Below are 27969 nucleotides of genomic sequence, written 5' to 3'. Positions count from 1 at the left end.
ATGTCCACATTATCTTCTATCCTTTAGGTTCCTTCCTTCCTGCAGGCCCATCTGAAATAAAATCAGTGTTTGTTTGCTATGTCTGAATGCTGTAACTTCCTCTCCACTGACCTTCACCATTAGTCCTTTGGATTTTCTGTTCTAGCTCCTTCACATCTAATATCATATTTCTACATATCAGTTATTTTCTTGGTGTGTTAAATAATTCGTTAATAAACTAATATGTATTCTCAGGAAGGGGAATAGGTTTAGGTATGTCCCAGGGAAACATCAGGGTCCAAACTTTCTGTAGAGTCACGCTGGCAAAACTTCAGGCTCACAGCAATAATCACTATCAACAGGTTAAAACCCAAGGTCATACACTCTGGTATAATCAATCTTTTTCTTGTACCTTAGTTAGTTCTTCTAAAATTGACTTTTGAAACACATCCTCCCTTGCAACAAGGGAAAAGAGTGATCTGCAAAACACCGTGAGGATGCACATGTGTGTTATAACAGTTACTCCTGGGTTCCCGTCACACACACTTCTGAGGAAAGACAAAAATAGAGCATGATAAAAAGACCAATTGAAAGATAGAGAAGGAGAGAGAGAGAGACTAAAGGAGAAAAGAAAAAAAAAGGAGAGAAAGAGAAGGAGAAAGAGAGAGAGAGAGAAAGAAAGAGAGAAAGAGAAGAAAGAAAGAAAGAAAGAAAAGAAAAGAAAGAAAGAAACAGAAAGAAAGATGGTTGAGAACAGAGATCCAACTAAAAATGGAAATGAAAACCAATGCTAAAGAAAGATTTCAGGGAGAATTTGTGGTACTTTAAATCCCTCTTTCTTTTGCCAGGTAGAGAAATCCTAATCCTGTTACATGATTCTAACATCTTTCCAACTGCTTTCAGTGAATCACTGCCATTACCAATATGGGCAGAAATTTACTTTATCAGCTTCCCAGACACTGAATACAGTGTTGGCAGAGCTGACAGTTATTAACTCAGTGAGTCAGATAGGGTGTTCTTTTTTTATCTCCAAATCTCACAGGAGCAACTCCAGCCATGTTACCACTGCAGCTGCTGCCGAAACCTGGCCAGCCAGTGTGCTAAGGCTGGGACTGCTGATGATTGGTACTGCAAGACTTGCGTGGTAAGCTGTCATTATAATGATACATAGTTGCAGGCATCATTATCTCAGTTAATAAGCTTTTTCAGTCTCTCAAAGCTCTGTCACTTAAGCTTTTTACCAGGGACATTATTTACTGTGGAAAATTTCACATTTAATTATTTTTTCTTTCTTGGTTCTAACATACACCCCTTTCAGATACAGCTGCTTAAAGAAAGTGTTATTTGTTTTGTGGAAGCAAAGTCCATACGTCTGCTCTTTACATAATGGGAATATGTATTGTTCCTTGGCAGGAAAGACTGGTTTTTTTTCCTGTATCTCTCCTAAAGAAAGAGCTAGGACTGAAGGTGATCATGATAGAAGAGAGCAAGGAAGACACTCTGCACTCCATAGAAGGATGGTCATGAAAGCAATCTGAGGATGCTCTAAAGCAGTCCTGTGGGCTGCGGAGTCATTATATAATTGACTTCTGCCAAATGGAACCAGTGGATGAAGTGGCAGCCAGAGTCTCAAGTTGCTCTTCAAGAGACATCAGACTTTGTTTTCTCTGATTTTTCCATTCTTTTCTGCTTTCAGTGTTCAATCCTCTGAATAACTTAAGAAGTCCAAATTTCAAAACCAGGTACTCGCTGAGAAAGTCAGGCTATGCTGATCTATAGTTAGAAACTGCAGCCATTTCTTCCAGATGCATGCATCACTCTGTGCTTGTCTTGTCCTTGTACTTTTTGTCAGCCACAGTTGGCCACAGGGCAAGGAAGAATGGTAAGGAGGTGGGTATATCGACCTCTCCTTATGAACAAACCTACCCATCAAGTCCACTCTTATCTCTGAAGCAATCTCCTTTGGGCAACCCCAAAATATCAGACCTACAGGACTTAATCTGTTTGAGAGTTTAGCAGAAGGGACTTTTGGTCTTTTTTTCAACAGCACTTAGGTTCATTCCTTTCATCTGTATCATTTCGATGAAGTTGCACTTCAGGGATATTGAGGACCAAAGGCTAGATTCATTAAGTGGTGTGGACAGTCTTGTTTACATAGCAATTGCTTTTTCAGCACAGTCACAACCATATTGACTTATCACATTTCTGCTGAATAACTAGATGGGTATCAATGCACTTCAGGGAGATCTGGGGTGCTCTCCCATACCACCTTAATACAAGTTTCCAGCTATTTCTGGCTTACGAAAATCCCAGGGTCTTTTGCAGCTCACCAGATGAAAGGCTGCAAGTCCTAACAGTGTGACTTCAGGTTTCCATGAGTGCTATGCTGCAAGAACAGCCAACAGGTAAGTCAGCAATGGACTAACAAGAAACAAATTGCAAGTTTCTACAGGAATTTCTTTCCTAGTCTGCGTAAATTAACTGATGTGCTAGTTTGAGGTTAAAGAGAACTTACCTGACTGTTTTCCAGTGGTAGATGTTAGGGTTCTGAGTGCAACAACTGCCCTGCTCCATCTGCACTTTGCAGTGACTACCTGCAGTGCTCCTCTTCCCCTTAGGGTATCCCTCTGGCATGATAAGTGCCTTGATGGGAGATTGAACCAAATTCAAGTGCAAGGCCAACCTAAGTGATTGATTATAAGTGATGTTTAGTGTTTATTAGCAGTCGAACCTTTTCAGCAACAATACTAAATGTAAAACATCAACTCTTCCTTTCTCCCTTGTTCTCAGTCAGTATGTACACACACATGTGCCCACATACACACACAAAAGAGCTCAAATTAGTTTCAAGAATGCCCAGATGTCATTGAATGTGCTGGAAAGTGGCATCAATGTAAGGCTGATACCATAAATGTTACTATGTTTGAATGCTGTCATCACTAGAGAAACGCTCTCACCTGGTACTATAGGAATGGGAACTGAGCCATTTTAGCCAGCTTGTTATCCAGACACCATATATTCATTGCAGACAAATTCATCAGCATCTTATAAAAAACAAGGACTGGAGATTTGCCATATAACTTAGTGGTACTTAGGAGTCCATGACAATGCTTCTAAATGATACAGAGCAGTTCTGTCAAAAGGCACTGAGAGTGGAAAGATGCAATCCGAAGAAAGCAGGAGGGAAAGAACCCCCAGAATCTGACTCTTTGGTTATGCTGGGGGTCCTTCCTGCTTTCTTACCGTGTATTCAGAAAGTGGGTGATGTGATATGTTTTACAAAGAGATAAAAATACACTCACAAGAATTGGGAACATCTTGTACACAGATATGAGTCAATACTTGGCAGGTGGCTAACTGGAGTCAGATTTCCCAGACAATAATTTTCAAACTAAGAATTAAAGATGCGAGAGAAGAAGAACTTATTCCCATCAACTGAGAGTATGAGTTCTGAAGTGAAATTATCTTTTCTTTCCACATAGTTGATTCTATATCACTTTAGCTGCCTGCATAAAACATCCAGGAATGATATGATGAATTTTGCAAGGGCATAATTTTCTAAATGAACTAATTGTTTCTCTCCTCCAAGCTGCTCAGCCAGTCCTGATCTAAAAACTGTACAGACATGTGAACAATATAGCATTGTGTTCAAATATGTCCTGTAAAAATGTCACAAAAGGACCCAACTATCAGTTGGAGAATGGCATGTGGTACACCATTTGTTTTATTGTTATTGTGGATCAGAAAAACATTTACATAGCAAGACATCAAATGCACCTCGAGGACTATGAATTCAGGCACGTCTGCTACTTCTGTGACAATTCAGCTTCCTCTTAGTCTTGCAGGACCATGCCTTAAGCTTACAGTGTTTTTAGCATAAACAGACGTGTGGCCAGAGGATTATTAATCTCTACATTGTAATTTGACTTTTAATTGCTGCTCATTTCAAATTTTGATTATTCTCTGATATTCAGTCTTTTTTATAGATGTTTGAAAACTGTCTTTTCAAAAACAGTACATGAAAAAATGTTTGGTAGAAAATTTGCCTGTCCATCTGCCTGTCTATGTACCTGTCTATTTATCTACTATTCTTCATATTGCTAGCTATGGAAAAGTAAAATGCCAGTATTCAGAACAAATTAATTTGGGGTACAAAAGTATACTTGAAACTTTGTGTTCAAGTTTTCTGATGAAAAGGCACACTCCTATGTCGACCTCTGGCTCCTGTAATGAACCAGATCTCTCCAAGTAAGGAGGCTGTGTTGTGCCCTGGAAAATGTGGTTGAATCAGAGAACTCTGCCTAAGGAGGGAATTAAGAGTGCAAAGCCCACCAGCTATAGCATGTTGGTATTATGTTACCATTTCTGTTTCCAGTGAAGTGTGAACTATTTTAGTATTTAATATTTTTTTGTTAATTTGTTACCTAATTTTCTGTGGAAGGTCTTTGCTTTCCTCTTCAGCCCCACTTCTCAAGGCAGCTCTAGGTGTTTTCTCTGTTTGTTTAATGCAGGATAGAGGTAGGCCATGGAAAAATGTCAGCCACATAGGGTTGGATCTTCTAAGAAACTGCATCTGGGACAGAGTGAGCCACAGGAACAGTATTAGGCTGTACCCCTTTACAGGATTTTTTAAGCTTCAACATGCAGTTTGTCCAGGATGTTATCATTTTTTTGCTTTAATGATGTCCACTGAAGCAGTCCACTGAAAGCTGAGTGGGAAGGAACCACATGTCCACGAGAGCCAGATACCAGTGGGATGTAATACTTTCCAAGTCAGAGAAGTGCCTTACCTTGAGATGTGTCAATAGCTCAGAACAGGATATATTTTTAATTCATTTAAATAGGAGAGAGAGGGATTTAGTGAGAAACAAAGTGCAGAAGCTAGCAGATGTATTATATTAAAAAAAAGCTTCACAAAATACTTTACTGGGAAAAGTGAGATTAAATATTGCAATACATAATTAATTTGTTATGGTACTTGAAGACTAAAACAAAGGACTGTTTTTGTATCCTCAGCTTCCTTTTCCTAAGCAAATTCCTGGGGATACTTACAGCACAGAACATTACAGCTTCCAGTTGTTTCCTATGATTGAAAGCTTCCACGTTACCCATCCACTGTAAAAGGAAATGCTGCTCTTGGCAGCAAGTATCACTGTCAGTTCAATCTTGACTGCGGCCAATGGGAATCTTCTGGTTGTCCAAAAGAGAGCTGAATTGAGTTCTGAGGGACTTAACTTTCTGAGATTCATGAGGATGTGGAAATTCCCAAGAGTGTGTCTTTGAAACTGTCATGTGCATGACAGGTGTCATAAGAAACAAGTTTGGGCTGCAACTTGGATGTACCCAAGGGAGAAGGAGCAGCCCCTTTTCATCTAGTGCTCAAGTCCAAACAGTTTTTGAATGTCACCTCCAGTGAGGGAGACTCCACAACCTCTCTGGGCAATCTGTTCCAGTGTTTGGTCACCCACACAGTAAAGTTCTTCCTCATATTTGAGGGGAACTTCCTGTGCATCAGTTTCTGCCCATTGCCTCTTGTACTATTGTTTGGCACCACTGAGCAGAGCCTGGCTCCATCCTCTTGGCACCCTCCCTTCAGATACTTAGAGACATTGATGAGGTCCCCTCTCAGTCATCTCTTCTTGAGGCTGAACAGGCCCAAATCTCTCTGAATCATTTCATAAGAGAGATGCTCCAGTCCCCCAATCATCTTTGTTGCCCTCTTCTGGACCCACTCCAGGAGCTCCATGTCTCTCCTGTATTGAGGAGCCCAGAAGTGGACACAGTACTCTAGTTGTGGCCTCACTAGGGCTGAGTAGAGGGGCAGGATCAGCTCCTTTGTCCCGCTGGAAATGCTCCTCCTAGTGCACCCCAGGATTCCATTGGCCTGCTTGGCAACAAGGGTGTGGCACTAAACCTGCATTATATGGGAAAACTGTTGTTTAAACATGTCTTAAAATGGCTTTTGGTGGTCTCTTTGCAAACACATGCTTCTTCTTCCCAACACCCCCCACGACAAGTGTTATCCCATGCAGGAGTATCCTGGGAAGGTGTCCTGAGGTGTTTCTCACTGGACCTTGTAAACCCCTTCCTGTGATTGGGTGTTCCTGTAAGCCCCTTGAGACTTCTAATTGGTTAACCTGTGATTCTTCCTAGCCCTATAAATATAACACCCCCAACAATAAACTCTCTCTTGCCTCCTCTCCACGCCCGGTGTGCTGTCTCTGTACCAACCATGGAGCCACGTGGGTGCTGGGGGGAGGGGATGGCACCTCTCCCCTCCAGGCTCAGGACCTGAAACCCCTGACGCTGGAGTTCCCTTTCCCCGTCCTTCAAGACGTCGGAATGGTTCCTCAGATGGAGTTGGAACTAGAACTGGGTCGCCCCACGTCGTGGGTGGGGAAAGGGATCCAGACAAGGGCACGCTGCTGGCTCGTGGACAGCTTGTTGTCCACCAGGAACCCCAGGTCTTTCTTCACAGAGCTGCTTTCCAGCAGGTGGGGCCCCCAGTCAGTGCTTATACCAGGTGTATTTAGCAGAAAACTCTCACACTTTGTCGGTTTCAGTCCTCACTGCTGAGCGGAAGTCCGCTGCGGTGGGCTGGCAGTGACGGTCTGGCTTGCTTGCTTGCTTTTGGCCTTTCTACGGATGCGAGCTATTCAAAGGGAATATGTACTCCATGGCCTGAAATAGTGTCTCTATTACTAGTCCTCAGATACAAAAAGACATAATATCAAAAGTGTGTTATAAAAAGAACAAAATATTGATCCGTTCCTGTGGTGAATGGGTGTATGAAGTCCTAAAGTGCTGTGCTGTTACTTTCGTGGTTCCCTGTGTAGAGGTCACTGTTTATAAAAACAAACAAACAAGAAGCTAATTTAAAGCATTTTAAATCTAGTTATCGCCAAGCTTCAGAAGTCTGGACACCAACTAGTTTTGTATCAGGAATGTGATGTCAAGTTCTGATTTTAAGCCATAGCTTGTACTTTGATGGACTTTTAGGTAGGATTTATTCTGCCTTAGTTCTCAAGAAGTTACTTATTCATACAGTACAGTTGTCCGGTCCATGGGATGTCTGCTTTTAGATGTCCTTGAAGAATTTCTTAATCATCTGGCTTTTGGAAAATTTGTTTCCCACAGTTTCTGTTTAAGAGGAAACCTTATGCAATGAGGGATCCAGAACTCACTGAGCCAGGAAGAGAGGGAAAGGGAGCATGGCACTTAAGGTTTAGCAGGTTGCAGGGCAGTTTCTTTTTTTACCCAAAGTTTGCATGAAGTGACTCACCCTTCTTTGGGCATCAACCAAAATCTTGAGGAAAGCGGGTACCAAGGCTCAGCCTGTCCCATTTGACAACTGTGAATGATGGAGTGCAGGTGATTTGGTGCTCAAATCTCAGATACCTAGCTCTGCTGAAGCATAGTAAAAGGAAACTGGAGATCTAAGCTTTTGAGCACAGCCAGAAAAACTCAGTGTTGCAACAATACCTGTACTTCAAGAACTTAGTTCTGCTTTTGGATCTAATGTCCACTCTTATCCATACACACTGCATGTGTCCTGTGCCTTAGCACACACCTATGTGGATTCCTTTATGGCCAGCCTTGCCACTCCTGCTCCCTTACAGGATTATTTTTATTTAGACCTACAGTCTTTAGCAAGCAAGTATTTTTGGCTGGATTGAGTTCTGTATCAAAATGCATTTTCTTTTTGGAACAAAAATAACAGAAGAGAATTTGTAATTCTCTCTAATGTGTCTTCCCCTTCACTGGTCACTTAAAGGGTAAAATGTCCACCAATACCAAATTGAGTTTTGGTAGTGGGGTACTGATACAGAATAAACACTTCTGCTTAGCATTCACATACTTTACCCCTCATTAGTACTGTTTATTCTAAAGTGACCATAAAGTTATAAATGGAGACCATTTCACTAGTGTCTGGTAATACTAGGTCAGATTTTACAGCACTGGCTACATCCAAAAAGTGCTTACTTGCACCAGCAAGTCCTGTTTAAAGTGGTGGTGCTCTAAGTCATTTTTGACTGCCTAATCTGGCCCACATTTAGGGATGAAAAAACATTTTTTACAGCATCTTGAAGATAATAAAAACACTTTATGGAAAAAATTTTAAGCTCTAGAAGAAAGTGATGGCTGAAGTCATAAATATCATTCTTTCCAAATCCTTCTTATAGCAGTGTAGAGTGGGGATCTTCTGCTGAAATGATTGCCAGTATTTTCAGTTTCACACTCTTTTTTAAGGGGTTATGACCTTCATAACTGTAGTTTGAGCAGAAGGTAGTTATGGAAGTGTTTTTTACTATCTTGGAAGTGTGAAATGGGATTTAAATTGAAAACTAAAATAACCATTAATGTTTGTTAGGTACTTTTCTGAGACATTTGTTCATGTATTAAAACTACCCATGAAAACAGTTAGCAAAATCCTCACTTTAAAAAGAAGGAAGCATAGACTGGATGGAGAAGGATGAGCAGAATTTTTTTTTCACCCCTTTAACCATTGTAAGAAATCTGTTTTTAGCAGTGATATGTGTCAGTACCAAAAAGGGTCTTGAGTCCTATGTAACAACCCAGAGGGTGGTTGAATACTGGAACAGGCTCTCCAGGGAAGTGGTCACAGCACCAAGCCTGACAGAGTTCAAGAAGTGTTTGGATATACTCTCAGGTACATGGTATGACTCTTGGGGATGGTCCTTTGCAGGGCTAAGGGTTGGACTCGATGATCCTTGTAGGTCCCTTCCATCTCAGCATATTCTGTGATTCTGTGGTTCTGTGATTCTGTAAATGGAGGCATCCACTCTACCTCTTTCAAAAGACCTGACACTCTCTATTTCTGCTGAATGGAGGGCTCTCTCCTGGGGTCACACATAAAGTGCAGAGTTAATCACACATCCACAAAGACATGCTGCTGCACTGCTCCTAGAGCGCCATTCTGACAATCATCCTAAGTGTTTCTGTGGCCCCCGTGTTCCCATCTAGTCTTCTGTCAGTGCTATGCTTTCATTTAAATCTTCATCCTTGTGGTTTTTGGTTTTTTTCCTCATTGTATTCGTAAAAAGGGAAAAATACCCCATTTGTTGTCTTGCCAAACCAATCATACCATGCTAACTTACCTTCTGTGTAATTTTTTTAGCACTCCTGGTCTTTTGAGAAATCTTCTTGTCCTTCATCTTCACTTGAATATAGGTCATTATACCCATACAAGTGGTTTTACCTGTGCCCAATTAACTCTGTTACCTGTGCACACTGGAAAAGATGCTTTAATGAAGCTTCTTCTGCCCTTAGTCTTACCACGTTAGCCCTGGAGATATTTTGAAATAGTATGATAAGAATCTGGGGTGAAATTTATAATCTCTCTGCTTGAAAACACTATTTCTAATCTTATCCTTTTCCATTCACCCTGTGCTTGGGGACCTCAGCTCCTGTGACCAGAATTCAGATTCACCTCATTTCAATATTGCCACTTGAAAGCTAACATCTAGTCCATGCTAGCTGTCTAGAGTAGGGCTCTAATTGAAGAGAGGCAATTCAGTTCATTGATCTAAAGTTAGGAAGACTAGTATCTAGAAGCAGTAATTTCTCTCTTCCAGCTACAGAAGAAACCAGAGGAACTGACTTGACCAGATGGCATAACTTTGTGGTGATTATGTGATATGAGTGCTACTCCCTTATTAATATGTATATTAATAAGTATACATATTCAAGTATATTCATAGTCAAGTATATTAGAGATATGATGATACAAAAAGGTTTGAAGGAAGAGACAATACTGCATGTTACCAGTTCCGTTTATAAGAAAGAGGGGGCATACCTAAAGCTGCCAGTACTGCAAAATATATTAGCTGTTCCTAATAATAAGCCCTGTGCTAAGTGCTCTCTGTGTTATAAAAAGATGATGAGCAAAGAGACTTGTGAAAATTTAGGTGGAGAGTTGAAAAGAGAAATGTAAGAGTTATTATTAGGGGTTCAAATTTGTTTATAAAGACTTTTAAAATGAAATAATCCAGACTTTTTATAGCAAAGGTTGCAATTTTGGCCAAAAGAAGGAGTTAATGTTAGTCTTTCAACTTTAAAACACTGTTCAAAGTTCCTGACCTACCAAGATTTCCTAACCTTATCAGGAGAACCTCAATGAAAATGTCTGCGAGTGGGTGTCACCAGACAAAAAGAAATAAACAGGGGCTAGCATAACTATGAAATTCAGCATGTGAAAAGATATGAGGCAGACAGTCAAAATTACAAGAACAAATACACAAAAGGGCAGAACTCTTTCTGCCAACAGTTACAGCAGTATTACATATCACTTGTGCTCTCGCTTATGGTAACATTATGTTAGTACAGCTCACTTGATCTTTCTGGACCTAGTCCTGATTTTCAGTGATGTGAAAGCAGAATCATCCACATGTGTCTCTTGCTTTTATTTCTGCTCTGAACTAAGAGCTGAGGAAAGTGGAAACTTCTCGTGACTGTTGATATTATACCCTACGGAAGGTTGGGCTGAGAAGCAGGAGTTGAATATCTTTGTATATATTCTTCTGTTATACAAGAAATTATTTTTGAATGCAATCAAAACATTGTCCCTGGATCCTATTGCACTTAAGGGTGATGTTAAGAGTTCTCTGCAAGACAGATAAGCAAAAATAATGAAAACACTAGTCAAAGTCAGACATCTTGCTTCTGATGGGAAAATTGAGCAGATTCTTCAAATCTTGAGTTTCTCTGATTCTGACTTTAATGAACTGATATGTTATTCAAGATATTTTAAAATAATTTAGTTGAATAACTAGTGCATTTTCAAATGCCAATTAGTTTCTTATGTGAAATAATTAATAAGTATTAGAAAAAAGACTGACTGTAAGGGTTATTTTTACATTTTTGTGCTTGGTCCAGCTCCATGCCTGGCTACTAACAGTCATTATCATTGCTGCTACAACTACAGTGGAGAAATATCTTGAGAAAAGGCAACTGCATCACTCATAACATAAAGAAATACTAATACTTGAAAGCCTTTTTATGTACAGTCTAGAACGAGCAATACCAACCTCCCATTATTAGCAGACCTTCCTGATTGAGATGTAATGAAAAAATGTCTTCAGACCAGGGAGGTTGTTTTTCTGCCTTCTGAGAACTAAAGCAGAAGCCCAACTGGGCTGTTTGCTGGTATTCTGAACCATTATTATTCTCCAAGTCTCATTAAAACAAAAGACAACAAAACAAAAACCCTGCCTTTGTCTCAGGCCATTCCAGAAATTTGCCCTTTGCTGTTATGTATCCAGGCAGGAAATGTTTTTCTTGTTTTAAAATGAGCAATGCAAGGATATTGTGGAGAATGCATGTAGGGTAATATGCTATCAGCACCCTCCAGTTGTTTATTATGGCCACTTACAGCCCAAATGGGGACACTAAATTCTCTTGGATTCTCAGGGTGCTGGCAAAGTGACAACAAAAAACCCAAAAACCACTTCCCGATAAGTTTCAAATAATTGCTTTTCTCCCTTATCTTGCTGTTTCATTCCACTGCTGAGAAGAAATGCAGTTTTACAGCAGACTTGCCTTTTTAGTGTATATTTGTCAGCAAATATGTGACTGTACAGTTTTACCTTCTCCCATGCTTTGCTTCTCTCTGGAGGAAATAATAAAGAGGACTTACTCTCCTTTGTCCTGTGAATGGATGTGGCCTATGCCTAAGGTCACTTCAAAACAACAGACCCTCAATTGCATTTGTGGCTAGGGGCCTTTTCTATAAAGAAGTATTGTTTTGGTGGAGGCAGCAGACTGGGTAGGGTTATGGCATGCCAGAGATGCACAGGAATGTGAGGCTACTTCATAAGAACTATTTTCAATCTCAGCATATTTCTCCACAGCAATCTTGTGTTATGAAATTAATATGGATGTTCTATGCAGAAAGCTTTATGTTCTGAAGACCAGCCATGGTACCACTTAGGCCAGGAGGGCTTATCTCTCAGTTAGGTCATGAGACCTGGAGTAGAGCAAGGGTAAGCCTCCATTTTGCACAGAGTAAAAGCAGAGTCCTGACAGCAGTGGAAAAGTCCTCAGACTTCTTCGGTCCTTCTGCTAGAGAAAGCGATTCTCAGGGTATTCAGGGTTTAGTGGTTTGGCTGCTTGGTTACTTTGTTGCCCAACTTGTGATAGTTCTCCTCTGTGCATATTTTGCATATGTCCACAATAAATAGCATTTTTTTAATTGCACCCTGAACAGAAAGCAAAGCTCATTTGCAAAGTGTGGGTGCCAGCTGACAAGTACAGGACTTGTTTTCTTTCTAAAACATAGGTTTTCTTTTTAGCTCTAGCAACTACCTCCCACTTCTTCTCCAAATATGTGTTGGATATTTGTTAAAGATCATTGTGGTGATATTACTGATGAGAGGAAAAAGACAGGAGGATGGTCAGGATGATAGCCGCAAATTTAGGAAACCTAAATTAAAATCTCTGTCACATATTTCCTGTATTATCTTTGACAAATCACTGAGCCATGGAGCCACAACAGGCTACATTTTGCTCAGATTCTCAGTTTAGGTTTCACATCTGTCAACCGTGGATACATAGGATTTCTGTTGCATGAGTTTATGTAAATTAAAATCTCGAAGTTCCTACATATTTGCGGTAATGGGCATCACATTGCTGAAAGGGATCATTAAGATACATGGCAAGAGGACTTACTTTACTTATTTGTTTATTCTCATCATGAGGAAGCTCAGTCTGAACACAAGAATAAGCACCATAGAACTGTAGAAGAGGATTTCTTCATCAGGAATAGATGAACAAACCCTTGCAACCTTGTTGGGTGAAACTGCTCCTGTTTGTTAGGTTTTCCAGAAGAATTAGCGTAAAAGAATGGTTGCAATAATAAGGTCTTCTGAAAAAGTAGGGTTTCCTGTTGAGTAATCCAAGGCTTTATTGTTTCTCAGGAAGCAGAGAGCTGCAGATTCTTCAAAAGAAAAGAATCAATGCACTAGCTAGCACAGACGAATAGAGTAACCATTAACACTTAGTATTAATTTCTTGACATGCCTCTAGAAGTGTATTTATTGCCCCAAGAATTCCCCAGTGATAGTTTTCTGACTGTTCTTGTTTGTTCTGTGGGATTAGAGTTTATTGATATGAGGTATAACTTGAAATATATGAGGATAAGAAACAGTTTATTTAATTTAAATAATTATTTTTCTTTCTTCTTGTTAATTGCCTATCTAAATCTATGAAGAATCTAATAAATAGAAGTCTCAATCCAGGGCCCATAGAGGTAGAAGTGGAAATGTTTGCCTTTAGTCAGAGTTAAGACAGTGAGCTTTTGCGAATAACAAAACATACCCAAGCACTGTGATCACAGGTCTTTTTGATTGAAGCAGCACAAAGATCAGCTTGCAAATATCTAATGTGAGTGCACTGCTATTGTGGAGTCTGCTAGAGTGGCCAGAACCATTATAGTGTGAGTAGCAGAACAGAACTGGCCCAAAATTTCCCACAGCCTGACCCAAACTCAGCAACATCTGCTGGAAGGAGAGCTAATATTTCAAGAGGATAACTTAATCTTCAGATGCTTGCCTTGAAAATTAATGCTCAGTTTTGTTAGTGCAGTACAACAATGAACTCTTCTGCAGTGGTGACAGCTTCAGAGTGATGGCTATTTCCTGCCCATCAATGTCACCTGAAAAGTTTTTAGTGAGCTACTGCAGTAAGAAAACTTACAAGAACAGTTATTTTTTTAAATTATTTTCTTCCCAAACTTTAACGTTGCTAACTTTAAAAGTCATTAGAATGCTGTCATGAACAGGAGACAATACTTATGGGTCTTAATGAATGCAAATGTGGGGAGGAACCCATTTTCATCTTCTAAGAAATAGAAGGGATTAATCTAAAATGGCATACTTAATTACTCCAATCAGGTCTTCTTCAGTGAAAGGCAATAAAAATGAGAGCCTGTGATTATTTCTATATTTCTGAATTAAAATGTTGGTGCCATTAGCTAAGAAATATTTCAGTGACAGTTTGAAACAAATATCTTCAATACGCTTTCAATGTAGCTTTTAAAGCTTCATTATTCTTGGATAGTTATATGCCAGTTAAAAATTAAAAACAGATTTGCTGAGGCTTAGGAAGCCTGCATCCTTTGCATGAATGTTAATCCTCAATAAACATGCTCTTAACAATCAATTGGTTCACTCTATATGTATAGCAAGGAATTCAAGTCACAGAATGCTCATAGGATGCTTATTTTAAAGTACTATCATTTCCCTGCTTATCCTGTACTTTGTTCTCTAATTCAGTGGAAAAACGATTATTGCATAGACATAAGAAACATTTCTAATTTGTCTTTTACCAGATCTCCTCTTTGCAGATGTTAGTTTCTGACAGATTGCTCCAGTTTTATATTGAAAGTGTCTAAATAAAATATTATCAGAAAAAAAAGAAGTTTGTCAGAAAGAAAAAGTACACCTCTTCGGTTCATATGGAGAACCATTGCACGTGAACAGATCCGTATTTTCTGAAAGACATGTTTCTGCCCTGAGACTAGTGACAACTGGTTGAAGCCTAAAGGGTTCAGAATGGTCTCTCCAGACAGTGGAGGCAGATTAAAATTTGTCTAGTGCCCTGTCACAGAGAAAATGTCATAGGGCAGATTAATCGAAGGACTCACAAACAACTGCAGCCATTTGAATTAGTTGTGTCAAAACAAAAAACCTTGCTACAAATTTTTTTAAACCTTGAAGATGAAAGGTTAAAAATCCAGATCTTAATTTTCTAGCTCAGTTGATGTCCTCCAATATCTAAGGCATGGGTAAAAAGTGCTTTCAGGTAGAAACCCTGTAAAAATAGATGATATCATCTTAAAGTTGGGAAAAACTTGCTATTCTAGCTTAATTTAATTTTTAGTTCTTACCTTTATTTCAACTCAAAATTCAAATTAAATTAAGATCTGATAACATAAAGAATTAAGCTAATACAGACACTTAGCTAAACAGCAAACCTTCCCTCGTTCTAATTTCAGTCGTGTTGCGAGATGGAGTTTTTCATCTCATTCTGATACCAATGTATCACCCATGCCATTTTTCTCTCAATTCTTTATACTTTTTCTGAAATTGTGAAATATTTGTGAGATATTTATGTAGAGCAATATATATTCAGTTGTATTTTTATTATTTTAAATATGTTGACGCCTTTTGACACAACTTAATAGATAGGGCATATGGTTATTCTTTCTGGCAAGTGTAAGGTTTTCAATCCCTACTCAGGTCTATGTCTAACCAGAGAGATCATTGCTATTTGGCAGAGATTATTGCTTGTCTTCTCGTAGTTCTTCTGTGCCATCTACATCTGTATTCAATATGGGCATAATTATTTTTATTTTCATCTCTTTTGATTACATTAGATATATAAATAACTTTGTATGTTTGTCTCCTTATCCCTGTAGGAGGGGAATGCCACACTGTTAAAGAGCTGCACGGAGGTAGACAGGACACTGCTTGCAGGGCCACTGTGTGAGTTGCCCCAGCAGAGTTTGGTATAATCCATCTGATCATGCTGCCTGTAAACTCTGTTAAGGTAATGGTAAAAAAGTGCCTAAAGGGTAACTCTAGAGCAAAGCTTTCTGAGAATAACAGATCTTATTGTAGAGAAATTGAAGAACCTGAAGTTTTTGCAGTCAGGGAATGCAATCCTGGTTTCATTTAAGGCAGCAAGGACTTTGCCAGTGATGCTACCAGGTGTATCTGTCCAGATGAGATGCAGGGCCCTTACTTCCAGGGCCCAGCAAACGTCTGGATATTAACAACTCTAAAGAAGAGCATTTTGTCTCTTCTAGGGGAAGGTAAGAACTCTTCACATCTGAACGATCTGCAGGAGATAGGGCTAGAGAAAAAAAATCTTTTCCCTAGACTATTTGGAGTCATCGGTGGTTATGGAGTAGATCAAGCAAATGACATAACATTTGCCTGTCAGTTTTACTACAAGAGATTACAGGCTTAGCCTGCAGTAAACTACTTTGCTTTGTCTTTCTTTCTTTCTTTTTCGTTTCCTCCCAGAATAGCTCAGACCTGAGATTCTCCAAAGCATAGTTGCTTCACAGGGCTTTTTTTACCCAAGCCCCTGGGCCAAACAGCATGTGCACCACAAGGCTGAGAATAAGCCTCTGGGCAAAATGCTAATGGTCAGGCTGGTGACCCACTTTGCACAGCTGGCAGGTGCATGCTTCCTCCAAGGCTGCCCATGCTACAGAGGAGGTCTGGGCTCTCAGGCTGGTGTGTGTGTGTGTGCACAGCTGCTTGTAGGAAGCGGAGGAATAGACCTTTCTTGTAAGCAAATTGTCCTATTAGCCCCAAATTCAAGACTGAGCTTTTATTTTCTGGTGGAATCTGAGAATGGGTGGCCCTTTGCTTCTTGAAAATGGACATTGAGTTAGGTACAGGGCTCATGTGATGATATTAATGATTGGTAATTAGTACAAGGAAATATCAGGCACATAGCCTGTTGTACAGGGAGTCATCATGCTAGACATGGTAGCTATATTTCAAGAAAATGCCTAATAGCCTGAAGGTTTTATAGTAACATTAGAAGTTTTATGATCTGGAGTAAGGTAATCAAGTCTCATGCTTTGGGGTACATGCTGATATCCACAGGAGGCAGGAAGACATTTCCCACTATGAGAGCTTTATGCAGTTGTCTGAGTCATTTCCATCTTTTCCCAGATTGACAGTAAATGGAGCCTGTTGGAGGCAGGATGCTGAAATGCATGGAGTGACCCCCAGATACCTGTGTCCCCATGTAGCTCTTAAAGAGCTAAAGATTTTAAATCCTATAGAAATGAATGCATTATGACAGGAAAGCTCCAGCAAAATGCCTTCAAAGTGAAACCCTAGGCCAGCTTTCAGTCTCTATTAAGTAGGTGAAGTGCTCATTGAATTCACTCCCAGAACAGAGAACAATACTTGGCAAGCTGCTTCTAGTGAGGAAAAATGATTAATGCTGTGTGTCAAGTGCTCGTAAAATGGTGTGGCACTTGTACACAGTGTCTTTTCTTAAGTAAGATGCTAGTCACTGCATCAAAGGAAAGCAGTGTGTTCGCAGCATCAATTTTGTTCTCCAGCTCGTAACACACTGTCATGCCAGCCAGCTTCTCTGTATGCCCATCTGATAAAGTCTGTGTTCTGTTTTGGCTGCCTCTTGCTCCTCTCCTACTTTTAATTGTTCCTGTGGCTTTTTTTCTTCCCGTTTTTGTTTTTCTTTTCACTCTCCTCTGCCCAACTGAAGGAAATAATTTGTCAGTTGTTATTGAAATTTTTACTTTGATCTTGATAATGTAAAATATTCTAATCCAGAAAGGAATATGATGCTACCACTTTGTCATTACAAAAACTGATTTTTTTTTCTCATGGGAATATCTATATAGACATATATATATATATACACACACATAATTAACAGCATCATGGACAAAAGGAAATTGTTCCAGCAAGGCAACTTTCACCATCAGTTCCATCCAAGACTTCTCACTTTTTTCTACCCGGAGCACAGTGTTTAAGTCTATTTTTCTTACGATGCCACAGTCAATGTCCCTTTTGAGCCCAAAGTTAACGTCCCTTTTAAAACCACAGTCAGTGTTTTCCCCTAGTAATACCCTATATTTTTTGTCATTATTTTTCACAGCTGTGTAAAAGTTGTGATGATGCAGATGAGGAAAAGTTTTGAAAAGCTACACCTCAGACACTGGGGTCTAGAAAAGTTGGCTCCTCAACCACTTTGTGAGTTTAATCACGAAAACTACTTAAGTTTTTGCAAAATGAAAGCTAGTCCTCTATCTGAGAGCAAGAAGACAAAGTTGTCAAATTACTCTGGGATTTCTTTTTTATTTACTGGTTAAAGGGGAAAAAACCCCCCTGTCCTCTGTTCAGTGGAAAACACAGAAGTAGAAAATGAGTAAGTTCAAATATAATGCAGACCATAACACTATTACTTTTGTCATTCTGTGTAGAAACAGCAGAACAAGGGAAAATAGTTCACAAAAAATACTACTGCTGGAAAAAAGCCTCTGGTGTTCGTCTTGGGGATCTAACCAGAAATGGTGGAGCACACAAGCTCTCAAAACTGTGCACCTCTGAGGAGAAGCAGGAAAACAAGGAACACAGCATGTTTCAAATAATGGTCCCTTGTACATATATCTCTAAAGGGGATCAAAGATGATTTGATTCTGCTTTACAAATCCTTGTGAAGTTGTCATGATCTCTTTGTTCTTCCCTAGGGTTTGAGACTAATGGCAAACTCAAGAAGAAGTCTGAAAAAGATGAGAACTGTGGATTTAAAAAAGTGGTTTGAGGCATGATTAACCCGAAACGGGAAAAGACTGAAGCTGTGACTTGTGATGCAAGGGGAAAAAAATCAGGAGGGGTGGAGTTTTAAATGGCCTTGGAGAAAAGTACAAGAACTGTTACACTCCTGCAGGAAAATAAGGAAATCTAGTAGAAAGATAACAGAAGATGATCAGAATTTTTGTTCATTGTTTTGCTTTTTGTCAACCAAAATTCTGCAATACTAGAGGGCATTAGAAGCAGAGATTATGAGAAGCACAGCTGCAGATATACAGGACACAGCTAAAAACAGCTTCTAGAGGATGTTTTATTTGCTTCTCTGCTTCAGCAGAAGACAACCGTACGCTCAGTGAGAGACTAAAAGCAGCCTGTAATCATCAACCAGTCAGTCAGACACAACTCTCCTGGGCAGAGTGAGAAAGGATGCACAGCCTGCAGATCTTCCAGCAGGTTTGAAGGTAAGAGGAACAGAGTATCTGGACAAGGAGAGAAGCATGCAGGAGGGAGATGTGAGAAGGTGAGTCTGTTTCACCTAGTGCTATTAAGGAGCCAGCTTTGTTGCCATTGCAACATCACTTGCAAAACACAAGTCCAATCCCTAATGAGCTTAACTTTAAAAATAAGAGAAAGCCTTTCTTGCTTCAGAGTACTTGTTATGTTCTCAGAATGTGTTGTTCTCTTTCCAAAAACTTTTCATCTTAAAGTGAATTTTCGCCAACCGGTCTGAGATGAAGCTCTGTGAAACAACATGGCAAAAGAACAAGGCTGCGTGCCATTCAACTTTAATAAGTCATGGGAGAAGATATTGTTTAGCCTTTCAGAGTTTATACTTTCAGATCTGTAACTGTAAGTAATTAAAAGGAGGCAAGCCATCTTGATCTGTCTATGCTCCAGCTCTTACAGGGCCCAGTGTCCTGCATCTGGCATGGCTCAAGGGTCTGAGTCCTTTTTGAAAGGGAAGGGACTAATTGGATTGGCTGCTCCTTGCTAGTGGTGCAGGCAGCTCTGTGGGCAGTGGGGAGAGTTCATGGGGTGTCCAGGCTGGCTAGGGAAAAAGAAGAACATTGCTAAACTTTTCCCTTCTTGCAAAGCAGCTTTTTTGTTTTGAAATAAATATAAAATAAAATATCTCCAATATTTTGGACCCTTGTGCAAAGCTTTGGATCCTGAAGATCTGGGCTGGGGAGTGAGTGCACATGCAAAGCCACAGCACAGCTGTGGCCCCACACCACCTTTGGAAGGCATGTGTGACCAGCAGCTGGGAGCAGGCTGGGGAGGCATGCAGAGGTGGCAGATCTCCTTAGGAGTCTGGTCTGGCTTGTAAAATGCACCAGGAAGGATCCTGGAGTTCTAGTCCACAGAGTCACCTAGGGCAAAACAAGAGGCAGGACAGAGATTTGGGAGGCTAAATCTAGACATCTTACAACAAGCAAGACTTTCATGGCAAAAACCTCTCTGAAAGGTTTACAGTACTTTCTGCACAGAGCAAAAGACAGAAGCCAAAAGACAGGGGTTTAATGTCCAGCAGAAAAGATTGTAGATGAGCAGGGACTCAGAATCATAGGAATGAGGCGTTCTTCTGTTATGCAGAATATGTATTACAGGCATATGAACTCTGTATAGACATTTAAAGACACCAAACTTCTAGCACTTGAAACAAGAACATTGTGAATGAGTTTTTAAACTGAAGAGAATTAAAGGAAGCTGGTGGGTATGAAAGACCTCACAGTCTGAGACGATTCTTTTGTACTGGATTCCATACCCAAACAGGAGACAGATTAGAACATTGATAGTCACCTAAGAAGTGGAAAACTGTCATTTGGTCTGCATGCTTCTGGAGGATGAACAATCAGGAGCAGGAGAACACACTGATGAGAGAGGTATTGACCCATATGACCAAACTCTAAATTTCACTGCGTAGTCATTTAGGCCTTCTCAAAAAGTGTGTGCTGTCTTTGTCGTCCACTGTTTGAGCTCTCCATATGATTACATGTGTAGTTGTAGTCACTGGACCTGTATACTCAAGTGGGTATGAATGTTCATTGTATATTTTTTTTTGTTTTATTTTAAGGGATAAAAATTATAGTGAAAATTTGTCATCTGAGAAGGGTTTTTTCAGTCACTGTGACTGGAAAAGCCAGGGGCAGCACACACTAAGTGCTGTTATCCACATTTTAGTATATTCAGGTACAAATACAAATGGACTCTGAATGTTCAACAACTGTTCCATAGCTGAACATACATGCTAAAGCACAGTGGAAGAAGGACTAAAAAAAGTGCCAGGTGTCTAGAGCAGTTTAAATACAACAGACTGCCTGGTTGCTGCTGCACAGTCCTGCCAGCTGTCTTCTGGGGCTTGGGTACCAGGAAAGCACTTGGGGTCAGAGCCAGAGACCTTGAACTGATGGTATCAAAACAGAGGATGATTTTTGTTAAGTCCTGAACATGGACATTTGCACAATCATTTAAAGAGGGTAAGTACTACTCCTGTGGAGGCATGTTGGTTTCCTTGGGCAAATTTGGGAAAATAATTAGGAACTTCAGCAAAACTACTTAAAATTCAGGAGGACCACTGAGACAAAACACAGGCCTAAATTAAAAGTGAAGAATACAGTATCAAAAGAAAGAAAAGCTGTCACTGGTTCATAAGAGAAAAAGGAAAACCAGGTAGTACCATCATGACAGAAAAAATATCTGTTGGGCATCAGCTATTCTTCAGGAAACATATAAAATAAATGACAGAATGAAAGAAAGTATTGACATGTAAAGTGAAGACTCCTTTAGTCACGGTGGGGGAGACTTTCTTATTAGGGTATACCTTGTTGAAGCATTAGGCTGCTGAACTTCTGGCTGAGACCGGTGGACATGATAGTTACTGTCTTTGCCAGTCAGAATAGAGAAAGGGCTAAGCTGTACTGTGAATGTCATTTGTCACAGATGAACCACCACCAGCAAAATTTATGCTTTTGGCTGGCATATCCTTCCCCAAGCACCACTGCCAGCTATATCTCCTTGCTCTGGAGAAGACAGGATTGATGATGAGCAAATACACAACAAAAATAAAAAAGGGAATACTTCTGCCTCCTTCAGGTCTATTGAAAGCTGTTCATAGTCTTGCTTCTTGCTCAGAGTATTTCAAAAAGCCTCTTCACTGTCCTCCTACAGTGAAGATCCCAACTTCTTAACCGCAATAACATGTTACATCATGAATAACTTCACTGAAGGTATTGGAACCTTTAACACTCTACATACATCATTTAAAACAGCTTACTGGCAGGAATAGTATATGTCTATTCTAGTAGGCTCTTTCAGACAGGAAAACAGAGGACTTTCATGCAAAGTCCCCACTGGGAATGATCCAGGGAATGTTCAGATGCCAGACCGTATCCAGGAATTATTTGGGGATGCTGACAGGCAGAGACCTATAGCGTACCTGGGAGCCCTCTGACTGGGAAGTGTAGAGACATTGCATTCCAGTGCCTGGGACTGTTTTGGGCACTGTCTAATTTACTAGCGTAGACATAGCCTCATTGTCCAAAGAGTTTGACTCCAGAGAGCTTCTCAACTCCAGAATCTAGATACGTGTCCAGTTCTGAGCTCCTCACTTCAGGAAGGATGTGGAGGTGCTGGAGCAGGTCCAGAGAAGAGCAACAAGGCTGGTGAAGGGACTTGAACACAAGTCCTACGAGGAGAGGCTGAGGGAACTGGGGTTGTTTAGCATGGAAAAGAGAAGTCTCATGGGAGACCTCATCACTCTCTACAACTACCTGAAATGAGGTTGTAGCCAGGTGGGGGTCGGTCTCTTCTCCCAGGCAGCTATCAGTAAGACAAGAGGGCACGGTCTTAAGCTGTGCCAGGGGAGGTTTAGGTTAGATATTAAGAAGAAATTCTTTACAGAAAGGGTAATCAGGCATTGGAATGGGCTGCCCAGGGAAGTGGTGGATTCTCCGTCCCTGGAGGTTTTTAAGATGAGACTGGATGTGGCACTTAGTGCCATGGTCTGGTAACTGCAGCAGTAGTGGATCAAGGGTTGGACTTGATGATCTCAGAGGTCTTTTCCAACCCGGATGATTCTATGATTCTATGATTCTATGATTCTATGTTCCCTTGCCTCCCAACCATGTTCTGCAGTGAGTGAAAGGCAATCTCATAATCTGGGAAGAAGACTTGGAGACACAAGTGAGAAGGGTGACTGACTGTCCAGACAACTGTGGGACTAGAGTGCTCTGGCACACATTTCATCATTAGTCACAGCTATAAGGCATTTCCTCTATTTTGTGCCTGTCCTAGACTATATAATAATGTTTGCGATAGCAGGTCTCAGTCATCATCTATTTTTCTTCTGACCGTTTTCTATGGAAAATGGCTATGTTTGCCATTGAATTCCTTCCAGAGCACTATCTAGGCATCAATGGTTCTGTAATTAAACCAAACTGTTTCAGCTCACAGGAATAACTGAGTGCAATTTATCTGAGAGGAATAATGTGTATGATCCCAATGGAAGCCTGGAAAGACTTTATTAGCATGTCAGAATAATTTCACACCTTAAGTAGAGAGGCCTAGAATAAACTCTGGAGTCATCATGAAGTGCATGTGTATTACTAAGAGCTTTGCTATATTATTTCATTGCACTTGCTTAAAAATACCCTGTATGACCATAAAGAAAATTGTATTGTTAATTGCGCATTGGACAAACACTTGAGAGTAACGTCCTGAGACCAGCAACATGACTGCTACTCTGGTTGAGAGCTGCAGAATTCATTAGAACTGCTCAAATTGTGGTAAGTAGAGGTTCATCTTCTCCCGTTGCATTCATGATGTGCTTCACACTGCTAGAGACTTTAATGGTGTTAAAAGAGGTCAGAAGGGGTTTTGAATCTCAGAACATCTGTCCATCAAGACCCACTTCTGGGGTCATGACCCCACTTTCAATTATACTGCCAGGCTTGTGCATAAAACTAAGGTTGTGACCCTCGTTTAGGAACTAGTGGCTTAAAATAAACCCTGGGAAGAGGGAATAAAAAAACCTTTGCAAAGCAGTGTATACTTGGAATGCAAGTCAAGTGTAGGGTACTTTCCAAAGAGACAAGACTAGGGTGAGGTCATGCAAACATGCAATGCATTGTATTTCTGTTTAGGTCATTCTTTTTCTCCATGAAAGAGGAAGAACTAACCATTCTTAAGACAGAGAGAATCATAGCAGCTGCACAGTTCTGCTCTACTAGATGATTTAGATCCCTGTCCTGAGTTAGAATCATCAAAGTGCAGAAGTTACACACCTAGAAGTAAATAGAAAAATTTTCCATTGAAAATGGGGAATTCAGTTGTGAAAATCAGGATGGAGTGTATGCTACAGCAGCTGAGAGTATTAGACAGTCAGAGGATGTCTGTGTGAAACACAGACAGGATCAGTACTGAATAAGGCACATGTCATCCTAAGATTTATCAGATATGACGTTTTTAGCATAGCCTGAAGATTATTCTGAAGCATCACTGGGAATTTAACCTCTGACACCTAGTACATTTTCTCCAGCAAGGTGAACTTAAACAAAATATATGCAGAGAGAATGATTGAAATGGCATGGGGATGAGAGTCCTGTCCTGCAAGGTAGAGACTGAGAAGGTTAGTGAAAGAAAGGGTGGGATTGCATTCCCTAAGTACACTGATGAGTAAAAGAAAGCAGGGGAAGTAACTATCTGAGCTCAAAGACCATGTTTCAGAGGAATAATTTTTTTCTTTTTTTAAATATGACTATGAATCACTCTGGGTTAGAAACTGAAAGAACTGGCTGTACTGCAAAGTTTTCGCAGAGTATGATGAGTCTGGGGCAAGGAACCTAACTGGTTTTAAGACACAGTTTGCTGAATGGGATTATATGGGAAGATGTATGCAGTATCAGGAAACAGGGTCCAATTATACGGACATTAAGCAGGTGACATTCTCGTCCTCAGGGACAAGAAGAATATGATTACCATTTTGCCAGTAGTGTACTCTGGGTATGGTACATCACCCAAGATGTGGTGACACATCTGGTGACACATCAGTCTCCCTAGCCTGACACTGGAACACTTACAGAAAACTAAGGTGGAGTTAGGTCTGTTGCTCTACAGCAGATTTGTCTCTAATGAAGAGGGTTGTTTTCCAGATATGAAGCCAGCATTGTGTATTGCTCAATGTCATTTTATCACTTGCAGTTATATGCAGTTCATCTCACTCTATGGTGTTTACAACTTTTAAATGTGGGTAGTCAGTCATAATAGCATTCTTACAGTGTTAAGCAGTGTCTTCCTGCCCTGTTTACTCATTTCATTTTATGTGAAACAAATGTAATTTCCTTCAGTTCTTAACTATTTTAATTTCATATACTCTTTTCATGATCAATTAACTTGTTTTTACTGAAAAGTTTACATACATTTCCAATTAAATGCTTATTCCTTTTCTACCCGCTATGGTTAAGGTGGAAACTTGATAAGGTTTACAAAAGGGATTGAAGGGTGAGAGATGCTGCAGCCTGCCTTGTGTAATTTACTGGCTTTTCAAACCAAATTTACTCTAGAGATGAAAAACAGTTCATACTCTAGTTCTTTGTAGACAATGCAAACCTGTTGTTCATACAATGCAATTATGCATCAGAGAGTAGGCAATTCTCTTAGTCTTCCAACAATCCACAACTGTTTTGAAGTTCAAGTCCTGATTGGAGTCTGATCACTGGGACTTCGGTCCATCAGCCTCTTTTTTTTTTTTTTTTTAAAATTTATTTCTTTTAAATAAAATCAATAAAGGAAGACCAGGCAAGAGAAGAGACATCCATGGGTGACTGTGTCACATAGAGATGATAGAATTGAAATGCCCTTTCTTCCAATATTGAGGAAGCTTCCCTGATCACCAAGATCTGTCTAAGACAAATTGCAAGTACCCTTCCAGTGACTCTGCACAGATCTGTCAGCATTCATGAGTGTATCCCATTAGGTGGCGTGGAGTTATGCTTGTCCAGTTTGTTTAGAAGTTCCCTGACTTAATCCTCATCCTCCAAGGGTAAGTCTTCCTTGCAATAGACTTTCCCACTGATCTCATGAGCCTGGGATTCCTGAAGAGTGTTTTTACCAGTAAAGACCAAAGTGAAGGAGACCTTGAACACCATGTCCTTTTATGTGTCTTTTGCCAAAGGGCAGCTGCCCTATTCAGCAGCAGGCCCACATTTTCCATAGCCTTTTCTTGTCCTTCGTGTGTCTCACCAGAAGCAATTCCAGGTGGGCTTTGGCTTTCCAAATCCCATCTCTGAACAATAGAGCAATGTCTTTGTGTTCCTTCTGTGTCACATTTCCCTGCTTTGACTCCTTTTATAGACCCTTTTTATATTTGATATTGATCTGGAGATCCTTGTTCATCCATGCAGTCCTCCTGTCACCTTTGATTTTCTTCATTTCAGAATGGGCCATTCTTGAACTTGGATGAGGTGATCCTAGAAAACCAGTAAGAAGCACAGCAGAGCAGAGAGAAGCCAACAAGCACAGAGCAACAGGCAGCAGATCTTATGCATGCAATTCAACTTCCAGGGCCACCCACTGCTTCACCACAGGAATTGGGATGGACTGAGTGTATCCTGCAGCAAGAATAAGGGAAACTGAGACTAAGAAGTAAGGAGGATATATTCTCTCTTTGTTGTCTAATACCTGGATCAATTATCAAAATTTTCTGTTAATTAGTAATTAATTAAATAAGAAAAAATTGCCTACTTTTTGCTTGTGATGCTAGCAAGTGCAATAGCCAAACATTCATTTCACAACACTATGGACATCCTTTGGCATAATCTGCTTTGATAAAGTGGAGGTACATTAAAGTCTTTGGCAACTACAGGTACACTCACTCCTTACACTGTCTGAGAACTCTAAAGAGGGTTCTGGTAGTAGTAGAGAAAAGCCAGCTAAGCAGTCGAACCTAAAGCAAGCTTTGACTACATCAATATGCTGACTACATCAATATGCTGATTAATGCAACTAACAGATATGTTGGTTTGAGTTTACTGCTGCACTTCTGTTATTACTCAGTTTTGAAACTACATCTGGTTTATATCTGTTTCGGAGCCGTGAAACAGACACACAAAGGACTGCGCCCATCTCTAGACATTTCCTACTGGGCTTGTTTCTACCATGCTCTGAGCATGACCTGCTGAGTGTTTGCTCTGTGAGGAACTAAAATTCTGGCCTCTGGTCTGACTATGGAAAAGCCTCTGAACATGTTGGAGAGAATGTCTGGACATGGACTCTGTGAAGGTTGAGAGCTGTAGAATACAGGAATTTTATGGGTATGACTAGAATTTTTGTTTAATTTGTGTGTATGTTTTAAAAAATGCAAATTCTGAAATTAAATAAAGAATAACAAAGAAGCAGTGTGAGTCTTTCTTCTGATACTGTTTCCAAACTTATTTTATGAGATTCAGAACAAGCTTAAGAACTCAGAAAGGGCAGGGTTGATCAGACGATCCCTCTATTATGTGGCCAAGAACAGATGCACATGGAGACATCCAGACACATTAAAAAGAGTATTCTGGCAAATCCTCGCAACAAACTAGATTACATGTCCATTTCAGTATTTTGTACTATCAGAGACTATTAATTCTCTGCTTAGCATCCTAAACATAGGAAGTCAGTGGGAACTGGAGTAGCAATACCTTCTAGGAGTAGGTCAACTTTTTTACCCCTTATTGGAGCTAAGTCATTTAGCAACCCAGGAACATCCCTGTTCCTTTTGGCTGTTTCTCTTGCCTTTTTGGCTTTTTTCTCCCCAGGTGCAAGGCAGGATGAGAACTTGCTGAGCTGGTTTTGAGAATTTAAAATGTGAAGAAAGGGAAATTAGATGCAGGTTGTGGTTTATATTGAAATAGAGATCAATGTCCAGCACTTTCAAGCATAATGGGTGTGTATACATTTTGGGAACAGTTCTCTGTTTGATGTCAGTTGGTCTGCTTGTGTAATTCTACCATACCTAGCCCAGATTCCTGTCTGCAGCTATGTTTATTTTAGAAAATGTCTCGGTATTAAAAAAAATCAAAACAAATATTTTGTCATTCTAGCACAGTTCTTAGAAAAATCAGGATGAGAATTCTGCTTCTTAAAAACAAAAGTCTGCTAGCTGATACACTGACTAAGCTAACTTAGTGGACCCATTGTTTTACCTACTACCACAAAGCAGCATGTGAAAAGAAAAGCACTGTAGAAGGCTGAGTGGCTTCTAGAGTGACTAGGTGATTTCTGATTACAACATCTGGGTATGAAATGTCAATGGGTGCTTCTAATCTTCATACTGAGGCTACTGCGCTGTCCCATGGCTTCTACTGGAAGAAGATCTGCTAGATGCTACTTCATTGTATATGGGGAAGAACATTTCTTGTTGTTGTTTATCTTGTTTGTATGTGGGGCAGTTATCTGTGATTGAGGAATCCCTTTTCACTTCTCTTTCCTCTAAGATTGTACTGAATTTGAAACTGGAGAAGTCTTTTGCAGTTGCTGTTGAGATCCAGAAAGAGTTCTGGGTATTATTGGAAGAAAATAGATCTCCAACATTACTTTTTTGTCCAAAGGGGATAGATTATAATCTATAGCAACAGATTCAGGAAGCTATGATGATGAAAATGATGGAGTATAGAAAATACTATACTAATGG

At 40.1% G+C, this 27969-nt stretch overlaps 1 protein-coding gene and 1 long non-coding RNA gene across 2 annotated transcripts in view; both read left to right on the top strand.

Annotated features, from left to right (window-relative positions):
- LOC120323340 overlaps positions 1 to 18312 on the top strand; it is a 66603-nt gene extending 48291 nt beyond the window's left edge. The window contains exons 4-6 of the mRNA XM_039381742.1: positions 1022 to 1123; positions 17647 to 17741; positions 18239 to 18312. Of these exons, the coding sequence (XP_039237676.1) occupies positions 1022 to 1123; positions 17647 to 17741; positions 18239 to 18312 (271 nt within the window). The remainder of the gene's footprint in view (positions 1 to 1021; positions 1124 to 17646; positions 17742 to 18238) is intronic.
- LOC120323342 lies at positions 1100 to 26692 on the top strand. Its single transcript, XR_005563687.1, has 3 exons — positions 1100 to 1123; positions 18239 to 20185; positions 25736 to 26692. It is a non-coding gene; the product is annotated as an uncharacterized LOC120323342 (long non-coding RNA).
- The last annotated feature ends 1277 nt before the right edge of the window (positions 26693 to 27969 follow it).

The sequence above is a fragment of the Pipra filicauda genome, unplaced genomic scaffold (genome assembly GCF_003945595.2).
Source record: "Pipra filicauda isolate LSUMZ 115617 unplaced genomic scaffold, ASM394559v2 scaffold23_size5868930_pilon, whole genome shotgun sequence".
Taxonomy (NCBI): Eukaryota; Metazoa; Chordata; class Aves; order Passeriformes; family Pipridae; genus Pipra; species Pipra filicauda.
This window is presented reverse-complemented; position numbering and strand designations above follow the sequence as displayed.